Source organism: Schistocerca piceifrons, chromosome 4, assembly GCF_021461385.2.
Source record: "Schistocerca piceifrons isolate TAMUIC-IGC-003096 chromosome 4, iqSchPice1.1, whole genome shotgun sequence".
Classification (NCBI taxonomy): Eukaryota; Metazoa; Arthropoda; class Insecta; order Orthoptera; family Acrididae; genus Schistocerca; species Schistocerca piceifrons.
Genome location: NC_060141.1, coordinates 744,966,302 through 744,992,096, shown reverse-complemented (window position 1 = coordinate 744,992,096; position 25,795 = coordinate 744,966,302). Strand labels below are relative to the sequence as shown.

At 42.4% G+C, this 25,795-nt stretch overlaps 1 protein-coding gene across 3 annotated transcripts in view; it reads left to right on the top strand.

Moving 5' to 3' along the window:
• LOC124795060 (RNA-binding protein Raly-like) overlaps window positions 1–25,795 on the top strand; it is a 431,777-nt gene that overhangs the window by 242,390 nt on the left and 163,592 nt on the right. For all 3 annotated transcript variants that reach the window (XM_047258861.1, XM_047258860.1, XM_047258859.1), the window contains exon 2: window positions 1,935–2,100. In XM_047258861.1, coding sequence (XP_047114817.1) covers window positions 1,956–2,100 — 145 coding nt within the window. In that variant the 5' untranslated portion in view covers window positions 1,935–1,955. The remainder of the gene's footprint in view (window positions 1–1,934; window positions 2,101–25,795) is intronic.

The following is a 25,795-nucleotide window of genomic DNA, read 5'->3' as shown; positions in this document are numbered from 1 at the left end:
GAAATTCAAACTAACCTTCTCGTTTTCATAAAACATTCGATGGGAGAACTGAATGCAAGAGAGAATGAATTAATGTGGTAAATAAGGCACTGACCAGCTTCTCAATACTTCTTAATTCGTTACAACTCCACGCTTACTTCACTGTGTGAACTCGTGTGAATACAGGGGATAGGCAAAATAATGTGTACACATGTACTTACTTGGCAATGGTTTGTTAATAAGGGGTTGGAACCCCATTTGATCGTAATACAACTGCAATTCTTCGTGGAATACAAGCATTTAACATTGTATAGTCCCTAGTGGAATGTTATGCCACTCTTCGATCAGAACCTCTTCTAATTTCTGCACTGACGAGGGAGACGGAAATCTGCTACGAAGTATGCGCTCCAATACCGCCCACAAGGGTTCGATAATGTTCAAGTCCGGTGACTGTGCTGGCCAGGGAGGACGTTGCAGTTCAGTTGCATGCTCCTCATACCACGATTGTACTGTCCTGGCTGTGTGAATGGCTGCATTGTCATCCTGAAGTATGCCATCATTGTTGGGGAACGACATTTGAACCATCGGGTGCACCTGATTACCTAAAGTGTTCACATAATCGTTGGCAGTAACTCGGCCTTTGAGCGTAACCATTGGAACCAAGCAATAAGGATCGTACGCTTCTTTTGGCGTTCTCCAAACGTAAACCCGGCCCGATGTTGGAAATAACGAAAACGTTTCCTCGTCGGACCATATGACGTGTTTCCATGATCAGCCATCTAGGATTTGTGCTCTTGACATCACGTTTTACGATTTTTTGCGTTGGTTGTCGTCATTAATGGTTTCGGTGTAGCAGCTCGTCCGTGAATATTCGCATTATGGAGTTCTCGGCGGATAGTGTCGAAAGAGACGGGGTCTCGAAGATGGCTATTGCGCTTTGTAGTCACTTTAGGTACCATAGTTTTGTGTTTTTTCGACACAATTCTTGTTAGCGTACGACGATCTTTGTCATATAGTTTTGATTTGCGCCGAATATTACGTTTACACGATGACGTCTTTCCATGATTTGTGTAGGCTGTGATGACTGTTGAAGCAGTTGCTCTTGAAACATTCAGTAAGTTCACTGTCTTGGTTACCACTTCGGCCACCACAGTCTGCACTCTCTGGAACTCTTTTTGGTCTTTCATTGCACGTCGAGCTCTGCCTCTGAATGCAGATACGATGTGTGCACTACTCCTAAACATCCTGCACTGATGCCTAGTCTGTGCTGAACAAGCACAGTCCAGCACGGCATGTGCCTTACCTGCATTGTTGACGGTCAAATACAACCATCCCATTACTACCACAGTTCACACTATTTTGCGTATCCCCTGTATATCGGCGTGCGACGAATACACTACCGCGACCTAACTTACTGGAGACAGTCGCATAGAATTACGCGCACAAAAACTTGGAAGGGTTTTACCGGCAATCTTGAGTGCCGTGAAAGTTATCAAAAATCATGATCCTCCATTAAACAACAGTGGTTCATCAGAACTGTCTTTTTGTTCTAACACGTCTCCGGTGGAAAACACGTCCTTGCTACTACAAGCACTGTTCACTCAGGTCCACCAGGTAATGTGACGGCTGACTTCCTCTCCAAACAAGAAGCACATGGCAAACTCTGTAACCGATGCCTGTAATTAGCTGGTACCCAGAGGCGAGGCTTCCGATGCAGTGGTTTAGAAAACAGTTTACAAACGTAACGGAATCGAAATGCGATGAAGGTGGCTAGTTAGAAATCTCAGAGATGATTGTAAAAATGATTATTATGTATCTTTGAAAAGGAAAACAGGTGACGAGAAAATGAAAGATCCGACGACAGGCACCTCTCACGCTATACCAAATGCAAGATCCTCAAGCTAGAGCATTAGGTGCTTGTAACCTTAGTAAAGTACGCATTTTTCTTGTTCCAGACTGAGCCTCCTAACCTCGCTATGAAGATGAGCAAGGTGGGCAACCAGACCAACTCCCAAGACCCGCAGGCGGTCAACTCGCGGGTCTTCGTGGGAAACCTCAACACCTTCCAGTGTTCCAAGACCGACGTCGAGAGGATGTTCCAGCGCTATGGCCGCATTGCCGGTATGTACGTCTGGTTATTTCAATAGTCTTTTCTTCGCACCACTCTTATAACTGGTTTAATGTGGCCCGCCTCTATGCCTCTGGAGTCGACCTCATCATCACACAGTACTCTCCAGCCAACGTCCTCAATATACAAGTGTCTGTCTCTTCCTACTGTTTTTGCATTCCATAATTGACTTTGGTATCTTGGAATTTTTTTATGTAATGTCTTAACACATTCGCTGTCATCCTTTGTTGAACTGGGCATTGGCTGAATCACTGAATCTGTGGTTTCCGATGTGCTCGATTAGCTTGCGGTTAGCTGTTGAAATTTGCCAATCCGTAACACTTCAACTTGCAGGCATGGGGTTTCATTGCAGCATAAGACTGTGACTGAATTAGTTACACATCATGCCAGGATAGGGAGTTAAACAAACATAATAAGAAGATAGACATGCAGAACAAAAGCCAACACAGTCGTACTGTCCAGTTGAGAGTTACGCAAAAAGTAAAACTAATAAACAACGATAATGTCCACTGGGCAGAACAGGCACTTTCTCAGAAATATTCTTGTGAATCTTCCATAGAAATTTTAAATAACAATCTCTCTCTCTCTCTCTCTCTCTCTCTCTCTCTCTCTCTCTCCTCTCTCTCTCTCCGTGTGTGTGTGTGTGTGTGTGTGTGTGTGTGTGTGTGTGTATACCATAACCCCTCCTAAACCACTAGGATCGAATTCACTCAAATTTGTTCAATGTACTACTTGTTATCCGAGCAGAGGTACTGAGGGGCAAGATCCACCTAGTTCTCATAGGGAAAGGGCAGAGATAAAAAATGTTGATAATGCCTATCATCTAGGTTGCTCTGCACAAATTTCATGTTACACGAACGGTATTGGAATGTGTTCGACAGTTTATCGGTGCATATGGACATGGACAGACAGAGAGGGGGGGAGGGGGAGTAAGAGATAGACAGAGATCAGGGCAAGAAATGGACATAGAGAGTACAAGATAGAGAGGGGCAAGAGGAGATGGCGTAGGAAACGATGGACTGAGAGAGGAGGATGATGTATAAACTGAGAGGTGGTAGGAAGAGATGGGCAGAGAGTAAGGGTGAGGAGGTGATGGTCAGAAGAGGGGGGGGGGCGAATGGTGAGACAAGTTGAAAAGAGGCTTACTGTGAGAGGGAGAGAGGAGAAAGGATGGACAAGGAGAGGGGAAGGAGGAGGTATATGGAGAGGGATAGGATGAGGAGATGCTCACAGAAATGAGGAGGAGGAGATTGTTAGAGTAAGGTGGAGAATGACACGGACAGAGCGACAGGGGAGGTGGGGGAGGTGAAGTTGGTAGGTGAAGGTGGAGAGCTGTAATGAGCAGGTGAAAATGGAAAAGGTGGGAGATGGATATAGCGTGCGGGGATGCGGATATGAACAGGGACATGGGGGAGGAGGAGATGTATAGAGTGAGGGGTAGTAGGAGATGGACAGAAGGAGGCGGAGAAGAATAGATGTGTGCAATATATGTGCCGTACATGAACACGGACGAAATGGTGTATAGGAGGTTAGTGGAATATTGGCACTGTCTCTATTGCAGGTAAGGTAACAAACAATATAACTGTTGTTCTGTCGCTAGCCACACTATAACTCTTGTTCTGTCCCTAGCCTGCTACTGACATGAAGAGTGCGTTTGAATGCCGGATAAGGCATAAAGCAGAAGTATTGCAAATGAAAGTTGGAAAGAATAAGATGCCATCAAGAGGATAAGAATTGTGGTGAACTGAACTCCAGATATAAGTTCCTTACTTCGCTTGGCTGCGAATTGTGAGGAGAAAATGGCGGCATAAGGCAAGCGTGCAGCTTCAGAGGCCGTGAATCACCAATAACCTCTCGGCTCGCTTGCTGATTATTAATATTGTTCCACATGATTTAATATAATCTAGGAATACTTGATTTCTTCAGCTTGCCAACACTAGCTGAGCATATCTGTATTCAACGCACTGTGCTAACGGTCTACGTGTCTCCTTTACCCTACACGGGATGACTCATGTCTACCGCATTATGATCAAACGGAACAAAGACATCGAGTGAAGATGAGGCAAGATGATTTCGGTGAAAGAAGACATGACACTTCCAAACTCTGCTAGTTACCAATTTTCTAGTGACAATGGCGCTAGTTGCTGCATCCACCCCATGTGCCTGTCACGAACTGTTTAGAGGCATTGATTTGGCACTTACGTTGTGGGGGGGGGGGGTGGGGGGGGGGGTGGGAGGGGGAGGGAGCTCCCATCGAACTAGCTGCATTCAAACTTCATGGGTTGGTTGGAGAGGGGGCAGGAAAGCTTTTAACTAAGTTGCTTGCAATCGACGAGTCAATGGTAGCACCTCGTTAGACGCCATATTGTGGATTTTAATTAAGCAATTAACAGCTAATGCCATCGAGTTATTTCGATAGTAATTGAACGTATAAAAGTCACACATAAAGTTTTAATAAATCTAAACTAATTACTATATCGAAAATTATGTAAATATCGTCCGTTAATTATTACTGATTAAACAATACGGTTATTGACGAGAAGCTCCCGATACTTGATGTGCTATCCTGTCCTCCTTCCAAGTCAATGTTTTACACAATTCTTGTCCTCGACCTTATGCAGGGAACCTCTTCATTAATTTTCAACGTTCTTCTACAGCATTAGACATCAAATTCTTCGATCCGCATCTTCCTCCAGTTGTCCCACAGTCCACACTGCGATGTGCAGCTGCAGACGTACATTCTAAGAAACTTCTTCCAGAAAGTAAGACCTATGTCTCGCACCAGTAGCCATCGTTCAGCGAGTAATGCTTTTTTTGCCTCTGGTACTCTGTTTATTAGATCCTCTTAGATTCGATCGCCATTCGTTATTTTGCTACCAATTTAGCAGAATTCCTGCATTTCATCTACCACGTGATGTCCAGTTGGGTTGTTCAGTTAATCTAGAATCGCATTTGTGCTGCTCAAAATTACTTTCGTCTTCCACTGGTTAAATATGTGTTTATATTCTCTTCTCATTAGCTTACTCATTTCCTTAACAGCTACTATAATTCTCCCCCTCTTTCACTGAGGGCAGCGAATCTTCTCGGTTATATAATTCACCATTACTTTTAATGCCACTCTTTCAACTTCCTTCTATATCTGTCGTTACTTCTGTGATGTACAGCTTGAACAGTAGAGCACATCTAATTCGAGCAATTCTCTCTCGATCTCCTGCTTTGATTGATTTATTGTATGAACAGAATTTATCTTTGACACAACTTTTCTTGGCATATAACGTACCAAATAGTATGATTGGGGACATTAACAAACAGCTTGTTTGCTTCACTAGCACCGGAGAGGGCCACTTACAGCTGTAAGTGCGAAAAACAACCGACACTAAGCTTCAAGCCTGAAACACGCAGCATCAGGCCTTTTACTTTGTGTATGATTAAGGCATAACAAAGGTCAATGGGAATTGTACACGTTAAAGTGAAACGGCAAATTGTTAGGAATAACCAGGATTCGAGGTATAAAAACTCGCTCACCTGCACCATTTCGAGCCAAAATTTTCGCTTCTATGGCGTTGTGTTGGAGAGAAGTAATTTTAAGCCTCGGTGAGTGAAGGGTTCTGAGGAGCGAGATAATGCGGGATGCTCTCGATCAGAATGAGTTTCCGTGGAGCTAGTTAAAACCTGATGTTCTCAAGCCGTAGCGACTCTTGCCTCACAATCTTCACTGGATTTTTGAGACGGTATAGCCATTCTGGTATATTCAGGGGGACACAAAGGATTTAAAAGAATATTTATTCCTAAAAAAAAAATAACGAAATCAAAATGTAATGAGTAGGCACACATATCACAGAGCATACTTCGTATATCATTTTTTTCTTAGCAAAGAATGTAAATAAAGCCTATGTACACAGGCAAGGCAATGCCGTTAAATTTTTAATACGCAAATCGAAATCATTACATCCGTATACCCTAGCTAAGTAAATTCAATGTTTGTTTGTACTTGTGTAGATAAGATCGCAGCACTTACTTCAGTCACCAACGTAAACTTCCGAAAATACAGCTGTCACTAAGTTAAAAAAAAAGTAAATGCAGCATCTATTAGTTCTTTGCTATACTACAAAACTAACAACGCACAGTGTTATATCTTTGGTGTACTATGTCATGATGATTAAACATCCGAAATACTAAACTGAGTAGACAATTTTAGATGAAACTGTAAATCACGATATCTTATTTTTCTTCTTCCGATTTTGATGAAATAAAGCCTGTATGTTGCCCCAAGCTACGCTAAAATGGCTTGTGAACACCCCACGAAAACTCCTCTAGTAAGTTTGGAAATTAGTGTGTTCAGACAGACAAACAAACAGACGCAATAATTTCAGATAAAACTATAATCTCAATATCATTTTCTCTGAGATACAATTTTGATGAAATTAAGCCTGTACTTTGCTCCAAGCTACGCTAATGTTACGTGTGAAAACACGATCAAGATTCATCTTACGTTTTGTAGTTTTATTATTAGTATAGATTACCGTGTTCCATACAGCTTGTTTTCGTGATAATTTACTTCTTCCGCTATTTTAAATTGTCTACATTTGTCCCAACAAGTATAGAAACACAGAGAAGCTCAAGAGTATAGTGTAGACGATTGGTGATCTATAGAATACATTAGTTGTCTGTGTGAATTTTTGTATGCTTCACCACGTTCCTCTCTTCACTCTGCCCCAGTCTTCTCTCTCCTTCACATATTCCTTCATTCCACCAATCCATTAGTCTCTCGGTCTTTCTGTAGTTCTATGGCCTCCTACTGTCATCTTGTGGACCTGTCTCGTTACTCTAACAAGCTCATACAATAATAATATTGTATTTTCTGTGGTCTCTTGGATGAGCTTTTCTTTTAATATTTCTCTCCCCGTCCCTATCCAGTCTAGTACGTCCTATTCTGTTTCTTCGATATTTCCTCTCACAAGCCTGTATCCCGCTTTCCTATCTTCTTTCTTCATTACCCAAGTTTCTGGTGCCTATGTGAGTACAGGAGTATAATACGTTCGTTTTAGCATTTGCTTTCCTTTTGGCGGTCTTAGCCTCTGCAAGAAACCATGGGCTTGCCTTCCCTGTTCACTTATCACCTAATCGTTTCTCCCGCTGTCTTCTATTATTCTTCACAGGTGCTTTCTTTAGTACTCGCCATGTGATACGTGTATCTGTTCCCATTGTCCTCTTATTCCCCACTTTCACCACCACTTTACACTTTATGCATTAAGTTACAGTCCATAGTGTCCAACCACTTCGTCCCATACACTTAGCCTTTGTTGTACCTCTCCTTCTCCGCTTCCTCCGGCATTAAAACGTCTGAAAACGGCGTTACTGTCATATCTTCATCTCGTATTCAAGCTGCGATCCATGTCGCTATCTTATTCGTAACGATGATGAAAAATGGAGTGAATAGTGCATTCTCTTGCTTCATCCCATTTTTTTCTGTTCAAGCCAGTCTATCTTCTCTCCTCCTACTTTCACACAACTTACAAAAATGGCTCAAATGGGTCTGAGCACTATGGGACTTAACTTCGTAGGTCATCAGTCCCCTAGAACTTAGAACTAGTTAAACCTAACTAACCTAAGGACATGACACACACCCATGCCCGAGGCAGGATTCGAACCTGCGACCGTAGCGGCCGCACGGTTCCAGACTGTAGCGCCTAGAACCGCTTGGCCACTCCGCCGGCCACAACTTACACTTCCTTGAGACATTTCCTTCATTCTTCTCATAGCCGGCCTTCAACTTCCCATTTTCTGAAGCGTTCTTCAGTACGGTCTCGTTTTCACATTGTCATATGCCATCTCAACATCCAGGAACAGCTATACTAAATTCTTACTACACGTAGACTCTCTTGGAACTGCTTTACCCTGAAAATTACATCCGCTGTCAATCTTCCTGGTCTAAACCCATACTGGTTCCCTCCCCGTCTTCTTCCTGTTATCGCCCGTACTCCTTTTCCATAAATGTTTCGACTACCATGGCAACATGACCTTGTGGACCAAACAGGCGCCGGGCTGAGTGGCCGAGCGGTTCTAGGCGCTACAATCTGGAACCGCGCGACCGCTACGGTCGCAGGTTCGAATCCTGCCTCGGACATGGATGTGTGTGGTGTCCTTGGGTTAGCTAGGTTTAAGTAGTTCTAAGTCTAGGGGACTGATGGCCTCAGACGTCCCATCGTGCTCAGAGCCATTTGAATCAAACAGGCTAGAGGCTACGATAGGTCCTATAAGGCAGTAGCGAAGAAAATACACGCAATATTTTTATGTTTTATCGTGGTATCAAAAGAAACTTCTGGTTTTCGATGTAAAATTGATGTAACACCGTGAATACCTTTTTTGTGTGTAAAAATTGCAGTAAGGTGCCATCAGCTCAAGTTGTCAACTGACTTTAAAACTAGTGAAATACCAGATACTGAAATTCATAAAAGTGTGAGCTCATCGACATCCTCAAGATTGTGATCTGTGGAATATTTCTTGTGGCTCACTGGCAGAAATCATCATATTTTTACCATAGTGAGTTGGAATTGCTCTGGAAATCAATAAATAGTGAGTGTTAAACAATTCGTTTCCCATTTGTTTGTCGCACACATATGTTTGATAACAGAAATCATAGCGGTTGAGTGTGCAGACATTTATTTTGGAATTCAATAAATAAACAAAAGTAGTTGTAATGACAGATCACAGCTTGATGCATATCCTTCGATTTGGCATCACTTGGGCTGCAGGCACTTCAGTTTTGCAGCTTATTCAGTCAAACGGCTAACCACTGACCCTCTGAGGGATGACTGGAACTCTTCCAAACCTTCTCCGTCGTAGAAGGCTTCGATGTTGGGGAATCGAACCCGATATCTATATATCAGTACGCAGAAGAGCCTGCTCGTAAGACACAGTATCTACTGATACAGATCGGTAAACACATGCCTAAATCTTAAGTAATTCAAGTGATTACAGGCTCTAAAAGGGTATACAAACGACGGATTCAACGTTCTTTTCGGAGAAAATCACTTAGCAGCTCGGAAAGTGGGCTTGTTTCGTTGCAGATGACGCACAGTAATTGAAGGTCGTTCTTCGTATTTAAATCTTACTCTAATATAAATATTATTATTAATTAATTCAGTGACGGGAGTGAGAGTCGCTGCAGCTGAATGGCTACTTGAGTTTATATTTCGCCCACCGCCTGTCGGGACTAAATTAGCGGTCTGGTGACGCACTGATAGCTGGGCAGTTTGGCAAAGCCGAGTGACAATCCCCTGCAGCGACTAGTGCAGTAAATTGAAATTAACAAAGCATAACACAGTTGATTAATCTGTCAACCGAATGAATTGAAAAGAGTAACTTGTTCTTGTAAGCCGATTACGCATTTCAGCATCCACAATGCAGCAGAATGATCCTCGTAAATGTTACCGTTATCTGCCGATTTCAATCTGCGACCACAAACAGTTATTGCTGTCACTAAGACAATGTGATTGGTCGTTTTAGTGAAAAGTTTATGAAACTGGAAATACTAAATAGAAACGGATGTCCGCAATAACAGTGTCTTTCGAATTATGTCAATGCAACTTAAAGCGCTCTCGGTTTTCAAATATATGTGGTTTAGGATCTATATTGGTTTTTAAAAGAAAATCAAAAACAAAAGCGAGGCTCTTTTCGTGTTGCCAGCGCTAATATTTTGATGGTGGTGGGTTGCGAATGTGTTTTTGTCTCCATTCGAGTGCTGGCGCTCACCTCCACAGTACAGTTTTCGAAACTTAAACTTCAGAAACTGTGCTGTTCATTGCATACGTGATGTCATTACACTAACAGAGGAGATCGAAGAAGGTTTCCAAACTACGATGGGACTTCAAAAAGGAAGTTACATTTAATTATGGCAGGCCAAGTAGTTATTATTAAATATTTCTTGATGATTGAACCTGCAGTGAAATGTATGATTGAAAGGACATTCTAACTAAGGTTCCAGTATCACAGCGTAAAATATTGATTGATTATTACAATAGCTGTTTCGGAAGATTTCCATTTTCAAGTACGTCCTCCTGACGTATATATACATTGAATCGCGAAAGAAACTGTTATAGGCATGTGAATTCAAATACAGAGATATGTAAACAGACAGAATACGGCGCTGGGGCCGGCAACGCGTGTATAAGACGACAAGTTCAAATGTTCAAATGTGTGTGAAATGTTATGGGACTTAACTGCTAAGGTCATCAGTCCCTAAGCTTACACACTACTTAACCTAAGTTATCCTAAGGACAAACATACACACCCATGCCAGAGGGAGGAATCGAACCTCCGCCGGGATCAGCCTCACAGTCCATGACTGCAGCGCCCTAAACCGCTCGGCTGATCCCGCACGGCAGACGACAAGTGTCTGGCGCAGGTGTTAGATCGGTCGCTGCCGCTATGTTGGGAGGTTACCAAGATTTAAGTGAGTTTGATCGCGGTGTTATAGTCGACGGACGAACGATGGGACACATTTTCCCGTACGACCATTTCTCGAATGTACCGTAAATATCAGGAATCCGGTAAAACATCGAATCTCCGACATCGCTGCGGCTGGAAAGAGATGTTGCAAGAACGGGACCAACGGCGATTGAGGAGAATCGTTCAACGTGACATAAGTGCAACCCTTCCGCAAATTCCCGCCCATCTCGATACTGGGCTTTCAACAACTGTCAGCTGGCGAACCGTTCAATGAAACATCGTCGATATGGGCATTCGGGGCTGAAGGCCCACTCGTGTACTCTGGATGACTGCACGACACAAAGCTTTACGCCTGGGCTGGGCCCTTCACGCCGACATTGGTCTGTTGATGACTGGAAACATATTGCCTCGTCGGACGAGTCTCGTTTCAAATTGTATCGAGCGGATGGGCGAGTACGGGTATGGAGACAACCTCATGAGTCCATGGACCCCGCATGTCAGCAGGGGACAGTTAAAGCTGGTGGAGGCTCTGTAATTGTTGCGGGGCGTGTGCAGTTCGAGTGATATGGGACCTCTGATACGTCTAGGTACGACTCTGACGGGTGGCACGTACGTAAGCATCCTGTCTGACCACCTGCGTCCATTCATGTCCATTGTGCATTCAGACGGACTTGGACAATTCAAGCAGGACAACGCGACACCCCACACGCCCAGTATTTCTACAGAGTGGCTCCAGGTTAGCGTAACGCGTACAGACGCAGAAACGTAAGGTAAAATGTGACATGTTGCTGGTTAGCGTATCACATTCTTTTACTTGTTAGTTTAATAGTAGTATATTCCTTAAAATTCGATGTTATGTAAATGTAAGTGCGCTCTTTCTGATGAATGAGTTTGATCTACTGGCTTTATCTACACGACAGCTTGCACTACTTGCAGTAAGATGATTTGCACTTTCTTGCTGTAGGTTTTGTATTTCACTTTCTGTAAAGAATGTGATCAAGTAAGAATAACCTTACGATTTCCCCTAAAAGCAAGAATGGTGAAATAATTTTTATATTATGTTCAGAATTATTGTGACTTTATATTGGAATATTTGTAATAAAACTTTCATAAGCCGATGTCCATATTGACTGGACATTGTACACTCCTTTTTGTCTTACAACGTGTTCATGGATTTTAAAAGTTTTATTTGTACGGGGGTAAGTCAATTATTATCCGCAATTTAGTTATATTTTTGTTTATTTTGGTAGTACTGTCGTTTTAAGTTGATGACACATGCTTTGTTTATTTGTTGTTATATCTTTGCAATCTTCAAGATGCTAGGTTCAGTGATCCGTTTTTTTTTTTTTTTTGTTCGGAAGGCGTATCAGGGGCCGAAATTCATCGAAGACTTTCAGTACAGGACGGGAACATTGTTTTGCCACAACTGAGTGTGTACGAATGGATTGAAAAATTCCGAAATGGTCGCACAAGTGCTACGCACGATGAAGGAGCCGGACGACAGTTTACCACCACAAATGAAGAAATCATTGATAGAGGATTAACTATCTACTAAAGGGCACATCGTCTGCAGTTTATCCACAACAGACTTGGGTTTCATAAGGTTTGTGCAAGATGGGTCCCAAAACAACTCACACAGTTGCATAAGCAAACACGCTTGGACGTCTGCAAAACACATTTGGATCGGTATGTTATCGAATGGGATAACTTCTTAGACAGGATCATTACTGGTGACGAACCATGGATCCGTCATTACGTGCCGGAGAGTAAACAGCAGAGTATGGAATGGAAACATTCAAATTCGCCGTGCAAGGAAAAGTTCAAGACCCAACCGTCCGTAAGAAAACTGATGCTTACGGTTTATTGGGACGCACGAGGTACAGTACTGAACATTATGGAGAAAGGCTCACAACAAGAAACAGTATACGTTACAGTGAGATGCTTACTGCCAGGGTAAAGCCTGTAATTCGACGCAAAGGCCGAGGATTGCTGTCAAATGTGGTGTTTTATTGCACGACAATTTCCGTCCGCATACTGCTGCCCACACTGCTGAAGCGCACCAGAAACTCAAATTTGAAATACTGGATCATCCTCCATATAGTCCCGAACTTGCCCCTTCTGACTATTACTTCTTTGGTCCCCTCAAATAGGCATTAAGGAGGCTTCGATTTGCCTCGGACGATGCAGTGAAAGAAGCGGTGCATTCCTCGCTTGCAGCTCAACCGTGAAGCTTCTTTTATGAGGGCATTAAGAAGCTTGTACAACGATGGACCAAGTGCGTTTAAACGCAAGGAGACTATGTCGAAAAATGATGTTCTTGTAAGTTTTCTGTTTGATTAAAATAAAATTTTGTAACTACTCTGCGGAGAATAATTGACTTACCCTCGTATATACTACAGACAGGGCGACATGACGAGCGTTCGGACAAGGGAGGACAAAAGAATTTTAATAGAGCGTACGTAGATATTTTACGCCTGTCCATTTTGTAAACACTGTGATCTGCAAGCGAGATACAGCCGATAATTGCCTTTGGAGCGCTCTGCGATCGCATATACTACGTTGAGACACACGTACCCCTTGCACATGTCTCCTCGTTTCTGACCGTTCAGCAGAACTTTGAACTCGGCACACTCTACCTGGACGTTCCAAACGACGATCCGCGTGGCGATGACTTAAGCTCCACACTGTCTGCGAAAACGCCAAAAGAGCAGTACAAAATTGATCTCACCCTCATATCCAATCTCAGCGCCCGTCAGATGCCGATTACAATCAAGAACGCTGTTGAACGCACCGAATGTTGTGATCTGTGATGCTGATACGGGGACGGCGACAATGATGCTAACTGTAAATGTGCTCACGACCCTCCACGAATTGCTTGTGCCGAGCAAACACTCAGGATCTTGAAAGTGTGTCTTCTCTGAATTGCTCAGTCAGACTCCTAAGGATTTCGCCCGCTTCTAGGCTTTCCCCAGCGTGAAACTTGATAATAATGAGCTGCGGAAAGGAGATACTTACCTCTTGCTCAGACCTCGTGATAACGACGGGAGGGAGCGGTCCCACTCAACTACTTACTCAACTCGCCACATCTCCGCCCAGGACCGACAGTAAAGGAAAACCATAACATGTCACTCTCGCGCTCGGAGCCAAAAGTCGCGTTTATACTCGATTCACCATCGTAATAATAATAATAATACACTAACAATAATCCTGAAGATCAAAATAACCTTTGAAAACTCTCAGGTTATAGAAACACAGCAAAATTTCACCAATATAATACTAAAAATTTTCATCAGACTTTTAAACATGTGTTCTTTAGCAATACATAACAATGCAAATTGTGGAACATTAGTAAGATATATTGACTGGCTCTTAAAACCTGTCCAGTTACATCGGTTAAATTATAGATTCCAGCAACACGAAAAAATCTTGAGGAATGTTTCCCACCAAAGAGCTACAAGATTCATGGAGCCTGACCGCGCGGGATTAGCCGAGCGGTCTCAGGCGCTGCAGTAATGGACTGTGCGGCTGGTCCCGGCGGAGGTTCGAGTCCTCCTTCGAGCGTGGGTGTGTGTGTTTGTCCTTAGGATCATTTAGGTTAAGTAGTGTGTAAGCTTAGGGACTGATGCCATTAGCAGTTAAGCAGTTAAGTCCCATAAGATTTCACACACTTCTGAACATCATCATGGAGCCATCAAAACATTCAAGAATACCGGAAAATAACATTAATTCACCTGCTGCATAAAAATGGAGGCAAACCAATTGTCAACAATAACAGACGAGTGCCACTTCAGCTGAGTATCATATTATCTAGAAACTTTAGAGCAACAACTGGAAGAATATGAGGTTGGTTATGGAATGGGAAAATCCTGCGCGGAACAGGTTTTTAAATCAATAACTGACCAGAGAACGTTAGGCAGCAAAATAGTATTATTTATTGATTTCAAAGAAAGCATTTGATTCCGTAGACAGACAGACAATATAATCATTTGAGAATTTGTTATTAAGGCAGAATTAACAAATATAATTTCGCGGAACTTTAAAAAATACAATATCTAACTAACGTAAAATTTATCGAAGAAGTATCTCAGCCATTTGAAATAAAAACGGGATTTCGAGAAGGGAACCACTTATCACCTTTACTGCTTAACTATGTTTTAGAAAAAAAATTGTTAGGATTTAATTTGGAGGTAAAATATCACGAAAGTTGACGAATAATTCTGGGAAGACATCCAGAAAATTTGACAGAAAAATTTACTTACATAAATCTGAAAAAATAACGAATGGAAATGGCCTCAAAATTTCAGATGGAAAACATGGTTAATAGAAAATACGAAAAACTCACCTAAATACGTAGAAACACAAATACATAAAAACGGAGCGAATCAGCTAAATTTAAATAACTTAGAGAAAATATTCAGTAGAATGCACTAGAATTATTTGCAGTGGACAAAAGAGTTATAGAATGAAAGAACATAAAATTTGGCTAAAAATATCTGTGAAAAACATACACTTCTAGTAAAGCAAAGCAAAAACCTTATACCACAGTGGCAAGACTAGAATATTTATATGAATGTGAATGATTAACGTTGAATACTAAACTATAAGCTAGACAGAGCAGAGATACTCGACAGTTTATTAGAAAAATAATGGGTGCAAACATCAAATGTGTGGAAAATGAAATATAACTAGGAGATCCACAAAAATATAGGGAAAATATCAGAAGTAAAGCAAACCGGAGATTAATCTTCTTTCGACACTTCTAGCGAACGAATGAGAACAGGTTAACTAAACAAATATTCCTATATTTCCGGAAAAAAGAATGGAGAATAACAACGATTACAGCAACAAGGAAACACGTAGAAAGAAACTATATCAAAGGCTCATAAATAACACACAGAAACCTCTTCAAGAATAAAATACAAAATTTAGAAGATAATCAAGGCGTAACAAATTGGGAAAGACATGAACGAAAGGAAGAAAAAAAACAGCCTGGGAGAAGATGGAGTGCAGGAAAAACGCGAAAATCCTAAAAATAGAGCAATTGAAGTTTTTACGTGATCCTAGGTGGTAAATACGAAGATAGAAAAAAAAGGAAAATAGTCACAGAGAAATTTTGTAACAATCAATGTGGACCTGACCTGTTGTTGCATATATTGAGCTCCTATGGAACAGGAAATCTGCGCTCAGAATCGCGACTCTTATTCGGTTGGAAAGGCACAGATTTCCGACCGGTGATCCACACTTAGGTTTTCTATGATTTTTCCAAGCTGTGCTACGCGAATGGTGGGTTAATTCCTTTCAAATGTCAAAGTAAATTTGCTTTCCTGTCCTTCACCATAGTGAACTTGGTTTTTGACGCTAATGACCTCGTAGACGGTGAACTCTCTATCCCTAACTTTCCTGGCAGGTGGAATCTATCACTCCGCAGCGACCTGCGAGCTGTTTCAAATCTTCCTGGCAGATTCAAACTTTTTGCCGGAGGCGGAATCGAATCCAAAACCATGGAGTTTGTGGGTAATATTCTTACCAGCTGAGCTATCCAAGCAGGATTGATGACCACCCACCGTAGCTTCTCTCCTGGCAGTATCATTCTTCCACTTTTTGTACTTCGCAGAAGGTCTCCTGTTTGCACTATGAGAAAGACCTTCTGTTAGAAATGGCTGGCATACAGTTTTAATCTGTCAGGAAATAACTGAACAGTACGTCGCCCACCGCAGAGTTAAAAATTGATTCTGGGAAAAACCTCATAGGCTGTGGCTCACCATTTCTCCGTCACATCGTTTCTTCCACGACGTTTCCAAACCTTCTTCCTTCCTAAATCCTAAATTAATTCTGCATAATTTCTCTCCAGGAGATGAACGAAAATAAAAAGAAAGATATTCATAAAATTTGGTTAGAAAAAGTTTGCAAACAAGTTCTATTCGTGTGTGTTACGCGCAGAAGACATATAAATACTCGTTTTACATACTGAAACGTCATTTTCTCGCTGTAATGTATGTTTATTTATGTTCGAGACATGTCTCATTTTTGACATTAAGGAATTTTCAGTGGATTTAATGTGAAATAATACACATTTGTTTTTATGCTATAGGTATGGATTAAAACGGTTCACATCGCCGTTTTTATACAGGGTGTTACAAAAAAATACGGCCAAACTTTCAGGAAATATTCCTCCTCCGGAAACGTTTACCTTCCATGTTAGAGCTCATTTTATTACTTCTCTTCAAATCACATTAATCATGGAATGGAAACACACAGCAACAGAACCAGCGTGACTTCAAACACTTTGTTACAGGAAATGTTCAAAATGTCCTCCGTTAGCGCGGATACATGCATCCACCCTCCGTTACATGGAATCCCTGATGCTCTGATGCAGCTCTGGAGAATGGCGCATTGTATCACAGCCTTCCACAATACGACCACGAAGAGTCTCCACATTTGGTTCCGGGGTTACGTAGACAAGAGCTTTCAAATGCCCCCATAAATGAAAGTCAAAAGGGTTGAGGTCAGGAGAGCGTGGAGGCCATGGAATTGGTCCGCCTCTACCAATCCATCGGTCACTGAATCTGTTGTTGAGAAGCGTACGTTCGACTGAAATGTGCAGGAGCTCCATCGTTCATGAACGACATGTTGTGTCGTACTTGTCCTAGCAGCACAGGTAGAGAATCCCGTATGAAATCATGATAATGTGCTCCACTGAGCATAGGTGGAAGAACATGGGGCCCAATCAAGACATCACCAACAACGCCTGCCCAAACGTTCACAGAAATGTCGCATGTCAACACAAGCACCGAAGTCAATATTAACTTCCTTCAATTGAGCCAACTGGCGGTGAATCGAGGAAGTATAGTACATACCGACGAAACTAAAATGAGCTCTAACATGGAAATTAAGCGTTTTCGGACACATGTCCACATAACATCTTTTCTTTATTTGTGTGTGAGGAATGTTTCCTGAAAGTTTGGCCGTACATTTTTGTAAAACCCTGTATTATAAGGGGAGTTCAAAAAGAAACGAGCCTGAGGCATAGTTACAGATATAAGTACCTGTATGTTAGAAGTATTGACCCTGGCTGTTGAGACACTTCTCCATTGAGCGTAGGTGGAAGAACATGGGGCCCAATCAAGACATCACCAACAACGCCTGCCCAAACGTTCACAGAAATGTCGCATGTCAACACAAGCACCGAAGTCAACATTAACTTCCTTCAATTGGGCCAACTGGCGGTGAATCGAGGAAGTACAGTACATACTGACGAAAATAAAATGAGCTCTAACATGGAAATTAAGCGTTTTCGGACACATGTCCACATAACATCTTTTCTTTATTTGTGTGTGAGGAATGTTTCCTGAAAGTTTGGCCGTACATTTTTGTAAAACCCTGTATTATAAGGGGAGTTCAAAAAGAAACGAGCCGGAGGCATAGTTACAGATATAAGTACCTGTATGTTAGAAGTATTGACCCTGGCTGTTGAGACACTTCTCCCACTGTGACACAAGGTGGTGAATGGCTGTCTCATAAAATTACCAGGGCTGCGATGTTAACCAGTTCCGCGCGTACAGCTGGACGTCGTCGTCTGAGGTGCATCATTTGTCCCTGAGAGCATTTTTAAGGGGACCAAAATGGCGTAATCGCAGAGGTACGGACTGTATTGAGGGTGGCCGAGAACCTCCTATTTAAATTTCTGCTGCAGTGCTGTGACTGTGTTGGCCGTATGAGGCTTTTCATTGTCGTGGAGTTCAACGACCCCGCGGGTGAGATTGCCTGGTCGTTTTGATTTGATCGCCTGGCGAAGATGGTCAAGGTATGCGAGAAACGCTGTCCCGTGGTGCAGGAAGTGAGCCAGAAGAGGGGCATTTTCGGCAAAGAAGAACGTCAGCTTAGGGGCAAACGATTCACCCCGGACTACGACGTCCAGCTGTACGTGTGGAACTGGTTAATATCGCAGCCCCGGGAATTTTATGAGACAGCCATTCATCGCCTTGTGTCACAGTGGACAAGTGTCTCAACAGCCAGGGTCACTACTTCTGGTTTCTGTAGTTATGCCTCTGGCTCCTTTCTTTTTGTCTGCCCTTATAATAAACTGCCTTTTATGTTTACTCATTTTTCTGGCCTAGATCTGTGTTTTTCTCATCGGTCGTAGGTTAGAGGTCGCACTGTCACTTCACTTCTAAACATATACCCAGTAGATAATATTCCTCTCGGGTATGCAGCCGGATCATAACGTCTTCATGACACAATATTTCCGCGGTCCAACTGGCCGCCATCTTCAGGTGAGAGCGCTGGTGCACAATCTCGCCGGAACTGACTTCCCTGCGCAAGCGGCAGCCCCTATATAGGCCGCAGAAGACCCACAACGCGTGCGCGAGAAGGTACCGTAGCTGCCCACTAGCGCAGTAAACATGCCGCACCGCCAGTGGTGGAAAGAGGCGAAATCAAGATATCGCTGTCAAAAATAAAAGAAAAATTTTTTATTCCGACGATTGAAACACAGACCGTTGTTTTTTAATGTCAGATAACACCGGGTCCCAAGTCTTACTTAAAAGATAACCCTTGTCTCTATTAATAAGATTGTCAGTTAAACGAATCTCTATGGATTCTTTTAAAACACAGTCCCAATAGCGAGATGCAGGGGCAACCATTTGTGTCGCATCATATAGCATTCTGTGTCCCTCGGTGAGACAGTGCTCCGCAACTGCGGATTTCTCAGGTTGAAGCAGCCGTGTGTGCCGCTGATGCACAACACATCGGTCCTGAATGGTCCGGAGTGTCTGACCAATATAAGCCTTCCCACAGTGGCAAGGGATCTCGTACACACCGGGCTTCCTCAAACCCAAGTCATCCTTAACAGAGCCAAGAAGCGCTCTAATCTTGGCTGGCGGACGAAAAATACTTTTGATATGATATCTTTTTAGAATTCTTCCTATCTTCGAGGAAATGCTCCCAGCAAAAGGCAGAAAAGCCACCGATTTGCAGGTATCTTCTGGTGGTTCAGGCGATGGTCCAAACTGGAACGCACGACGGATCTGTTTATCTGTATAGCCATTCTTCTTGAACACAACCTTAAGGTGGTCCAATTCTTGTGTCAAGCTTTCTCCATCTGAAATGGCATAAGCTCTTCTCGCCAACGTCCGCAGGACCCCTGTACGCTGGAACGATGGATGACAGCTAGAAGCATGCAGGTAACGGTCCGTGTGCGTAGGCTTTCGATAAACACTGTGTCCCAGTGTCCCATCATCCTTTCTGTACACCAGAACATCCAGAAACGGAAGCTTTCCATCACTTTCCACCTCCATGGTAAACTTGATGCTAGGATGCAGGGAATTAAAATGATCTAGGAGGCGGTCAAGAACTTCTCTCCCATGAGACCACAACAAATATAGCAGCATCCCATATGCTTTCCTAAAATTCTCCAAATAAACCGAAGTCTGCCATTCGACTCCCCTACCACAATCTTCACATTCTGGTTCCATTTCATATCACTTCGCAACGTTACGCTCAGATACTTAAGTGACGTGACTGTGTCAAGCAGGACACTACTAATGCTGTACCCAAACATCACAAGTTTGTTTTTCCTACTCATCCACATTAAGTCACATTTGGTTACATTAAGAGCCGTCTGCCATTCATGACACCAACTAAAAATGTTGTCTAGATCATCTTGTATCAGCCTACAGTCTCCCAAAATCGACACATTCCTATACAACATCATCCGTGTTATTCAACCGTAGATTGCTGCCCCCCCCCCCCCCCCTGTCAACCAGATCACTGATGTATATATAGAAGATAGTAATGGTCCTATCAATCTTCCATGGAGCACTCGTGATATTACCACCGTCTCCAATGAATACTCGCCGTCGAAGAGAACATACCAGGTTCTGTTACTTATGAAGTCTTCGAGCCAGTCACGCATATGGTAGCCTATTCCGTATGGACGTACCTTCGTTAAAAGACTGCAGTGGGGTACCGTGTCGAATGCTATTCGGAAATCTAGAAATATAGAATCATTCTGTTTCCCTTTGTCATCTACTCATCTATGTGTGAATGATACTACGGGAGTATGTAGAATGCGCTGCATACCGCTTCGGACACGAAAGTGCTTATGAACAGTTCCAATGATGGTCACAGCGCAAGAACAGTCTGAATCGCCTAGTTTCAGAGATACTGTATTCCAAGCGATTCGTGCATGGGGGCAATTGTTCAAAATGCAAATTGTACTTGAAGTATAGGTTCTGTTGATCACTGAGTCAGTATGTTCAAAACCACCACATGACCAAATAAGAAAGCGATTTAGGCAAATAGTCGATTCTTCTTTCATACCATCAAATTGAAGCCATGTCACTACTTTAAGAAAGGCAATTTAACCTTGTCGTCAACTAATACAATGTAAATCTCTTGTAAGAATGTGACTAGAGAGTGGAAGCAGGAAAAGTAATAATTAATTAAGTACAATTGAATTGTGATTATTATATATCACTGTCTTGATCAAGAGTTTTCCCAAAGTTGGGGTGACCGAACTTATTGTCTTCCAGTAGAGCTGTATTTCCGTTCTACTAAACTCTTCGTCGCTAAACGTGCGAGATAAGAAGTAGGAAATAGAATATTCACTACTGGTATTGCATTAAGAGTTAACGATAACAGAAAGAAGAGATTGATAGGGTGTGAATATGGAGCATATATCCCTCGCACTCGTGGCATATTCCGATCATGTGAGCAGCAGGTATACTCAAAGTAAAGTAAAGTACGGCGTGAGTGGCTATGAGACCCCGAAGGGCAGATCTAGCTGTCTAAAAGGGGCAGCTTTTCCCTCTCCTCAGTTCACGAGACACTGCGGAGAGGTTTGCAACTGAATCCAGGACATTAGCTCATAGACCACGGTCACTCATCCAAGCACTGGCCACGCTCGACAGTGGTTAACTTCTGCGATCTGACGGCAACAGTTGTTTTCACCGCGGCACGTCCATTGACGGAATCTTCATCCTGTGATTTCACATGACGTTCTTGCAAGATGGCGGTAACTTGATAGCCAATGAACGCTGACAGAGTTATTTGCAACGTTAAGCACCGGCACCATACTTATAAATCTTTTTGAGGACGTTCATCACACAATGAGTATCGTAAAAGTAAACTTTGATACCATTCGGAGTCGATTTATGTCGTCAACACGACCGGCACGAGTATTCTCTTTCACTCATTTTGGCACTGTATCGGACAACCACCCAATGTTATCTTCAGGATTTTCTTGCCATGCCTGAAACACATTCTCTGTCAGTTCGTGAAGAATGGTTGCTGGAGACTGATATGAAAGTATATCTCTTCTCATCGCATTCCAGACATGCTGCATGTGGAACAAAGAAGGATACCGAAGACGCCAGTCAAGGATACATGCATTTCTCAAGGCGTTTGTGATGTGAGCTGTAGTATGGGATATTGCATTGATTTGCTCAAATTTGCCATCAATACTCTTGGCCAAGAAGGATGTCGCAACAGTGTTTGGTTTTCATACCACATGCTGGCGGGCATCAGCCTCCTTTTAAAAATTATAAAAAAAGTTACACCCAATACCTGCCCACACCACAATAGCAGCAGCAATGGGAAAGGTTGCGATAATCGCTACTTCCTATGAGCTTCGTTATGAATCTGTCATGTCCGTAATGCCACTGATTCGACCATTGTCAAAGCCTAGAAGGTGGTAACAAATTGCATGTGTACGTTCTTCTGTGTGTTACGATGACCACCAAACCATTCCAGGAACGTTACGCGTACCAGAAACCCATCCTAGACTCAAAGCATTCATCATCTGGGAATTACTTTTTTCAATGCTAAAAATGCAGAAAATAAGCGCAAATCATTCAGATCATCTCACACGCATGGAAATGCTGTAGCATCATTGTGATAACCTTTTCACGGTGCAACGTTTTCCGGCATTGTAATTCTGTCCAAGAAGTTATGTTGTGCTCAGTTTCCGAAGGCATCGTAAATTTCCTGTGTATACTATTTTTTTTCCAGTTCTCAGGAAGCCTGCTTCTTTTCACCGATCCTGTATGTTTGCCTAGAGCGGTTTAAGTCCAGGAATATTTGTTTCCGTTCAGAATTTACGTTTCTCGGTTCTCCACTCTGTTGCTTTCAGGCATACGTGTACTGAATTTGCCTAGGGCGTCTGTTTAACGAAACTCTTAAGTTGTGGGCTGTGTACTAAATAATGTCTAGCAGACACTGAGGCAGTTTCCTGTATTTTCTATTTCAAAAGCTGACCACGTGAGTTCAGGTGCAATGAAATTTTTGCGGGTGGAAGCCAGATGTCACAAAGACTACGCTTCTACTTTTGCCATGTTAAGGAACATGACGTTTTATTGCAGCCACTGTGATACCGAGAACAATCACATTGCCTTGTTGCTTCAATAGCGCAAGAAACTGGGGACTAAACGTGCGAAGAATGTTATTGTTTCCATTCTTCCATTGAGTTGTGTTCATTGCTTTAATTTGTTTGCAATCGGTTTCTGACTAAATACTATTTCATCTTTAATCAGCTTAGGACTGTTTGCGACTGGAAGTAAAACAGTGGACACAGATGAGATCAAGAAATTGGTAATAGAACAGAGAAAAAGATTCACGTTGGCTTGTCTAGTTCCCGTGTTCTTGAGTGACAAGCACCAACGGTACGGAGGAATTCAGTTTCATTGTTGACTACATTTATGAACATAAAACTGCTGTTTCAAGGTACCACAAAGATGAAATAAGTGTTTCATTAACATTTTCGTAAATTCTAGCTCTTATCTATATGTCAAACAGGTGTTCTACAAATGTTATCAAACTTACTATGAACATTATTAACTACAAGATTAGAGAGCACGGGCCGGTTTCACATTATCAGCATGAAGTGCTTTACTTGTGTGTGGGCCTCTAGTGTTGTCTGCATCAAGCATTAATGCAATCTCAGTTGTGGGCATGATGTCTGGGAAAAGTACGATGTCAGAAATAAAATATGTTTTTGTTTTGCTTGGATTTTTTGAGCAGCTTGGCACAAATATAAAATCACACATAGAGAGAAATCGTGTAATGTGAACGAAGTTATTATCTGCTATGATATAGAGTAGGGTTTCTATCCTTGCAGATTTTGATGACACAGTTGATAGGAGAGTTTGTTCTAAGGGCACCTTCAGTTTCAAAAAGCTAAAAAAAAAAATGAAAAATAAAAATAAAACTGTTTTGCTGTCTTCTAAGAAGAAACTGCAGTGGGAAGAATTTGGTTGGTAAGCATTTGTACCAACATAGTTCTCAGCTTCCTGCTCGTCCAATATTTTCGAACCTACGAGACGTTTCTAATTACTTCTTGCGTTCAGCATAGTATTGATCTTTGCGGCAGAGTAAGAAGTGCCAATGTTCTGCCCATTCTTTCTCGGCCAGTTCCTGAGTCGAAGAAATTGAGGAATGGCGGCCGGCCGTTGTGGCCGAGCAGTTCTAGGCGCTTCAGTCCGGAACCGCGCTGCTGCTACGGCGGCAGGTTCGAAACCTGCCTCGGGCATGGACGTGTGTGATGTCGTTAGGTTTAAATAGTTCTAAGTCTAGGGAACTGATGACCTCAGATGTTAAGTCCCCTAGTGCTTAGAGCTATGTGAACCATTTTTTTTTTTTTTAAGAATGACAGACTGACGTTCGTTACAGAGATAGAAACGCTGGGCTCTTTAATCACCTTGTCGATCTTATCACACCTGATCCGGGACCCATATAAAGGATATTCTCATATCACTTCATTTATTTTGCAATGGTTCTAGTGTGATTTCCAGTATTTGTACATTCATTTTCCTGTTCCACGTTGGGGTTTCGGTAGATTGCAATATGCTTTTCGAATCTGATAAACAGAATGTTCTGGAGACAAAAGTGATAGCCTCTCGAATCGCTTACGTGCTAAAAATTGAACAGTATGGGGACAGACTAAATTGCCTAGAATATTTCTGATTGGGGACAAGACATGCATAGCCTACTACTGAATTCTTGCTGTCAATGTTGGAAGCCATCAGTACACACGTGAGCGAAGTCCGGCCAATAAAGTTGAATATAACCCCCGATACTTGAACCGAGTGTGCCGAAGCAACTTTTTACAAAACTGCAATCGTTTTACAACTGCTATCTGAATGGAATTCCACTTGGATCTGTATAGCTATTCGTTTCAATGCAACTATCGATGGAATGCACTGCATTTAATGCTGCCACTAGTAAAGGGTAAACTTTCCCCACTAACGGTGTAGAGCTTAAGAGCGGAAGATGTCTGTCACTTCTCGTACATGATTATTTTACTATTGGACTGTCGACTCTTTTGGCAGATGAAGTTTTTCGCCTCGCAGCAGTGTCTAACATGTAGCAGATGATAAGCACCTTCCACTAGTAAGGCTTCCTTCTGAGACGTGGCATTACTCCAAGGCATATCTGCAGGCATCCCAAAAATAGCGTATCGAGTTTATGAAGTGCACATTTAGCAGCGCTGTGACGTAAGGTATCTCATCTGATAACGGGATGACGTCCTTGTGCATAATCAAGAGAATAAAAAGGTCTGCCCCCACCAAGTTCCAGTGGCAGTTCTCTTTGCGTTAAAGTTTGTTTTCCGTGTGTGGTCAGGCCATGTTAAGTGTATGTCAAAAACAATGCCCCAAAATTTCACTTTGGTCATCAGCGGGAAGGAGAAACCTCCTAAAAATTGGCTGATCGGTTCATTCACATCCCTCTGCGGCTGAAGTGAAATACACAAATATAGATTAAACTGCTAGGCCGTTAATATCGCGTAAATGGCTCGGTATTAAGTGAGGCAAAGAGCTTCAACATGTAAACATGTAGAAAAAAACATAAATTGTGGACAGAAAACAACTGCATGTTGCAGCAGCATTTTTTCTGAAGGCGTTTCACGGCATTTATAGCCTCATGTCATGTCTAACTGCAGAAGGCAAGTCTAAAATACACGAGAAAACACATCATTACAGGAAGGATAAGAAATAAGATTCGCGCTGAGGATTGCTTCTTCGACCTCCTCGACAAAGTAATTTATTAGAACATTTCTTGTGGAGAACAGCGTACTGGCAAAAAGTACCTTGAAAATAAACGGAAACAGTCTCGATCGAGAAAAAGAGAAAAACATTTATCTCCTGGTAACCGGTTTCGGACAGTTTTTGACCATCTTCGGACCTTCTTACCATTGTGGTAGGCGGTGGCGGTGAATGGAGCGGGTGTTGTCAACTCCACGAA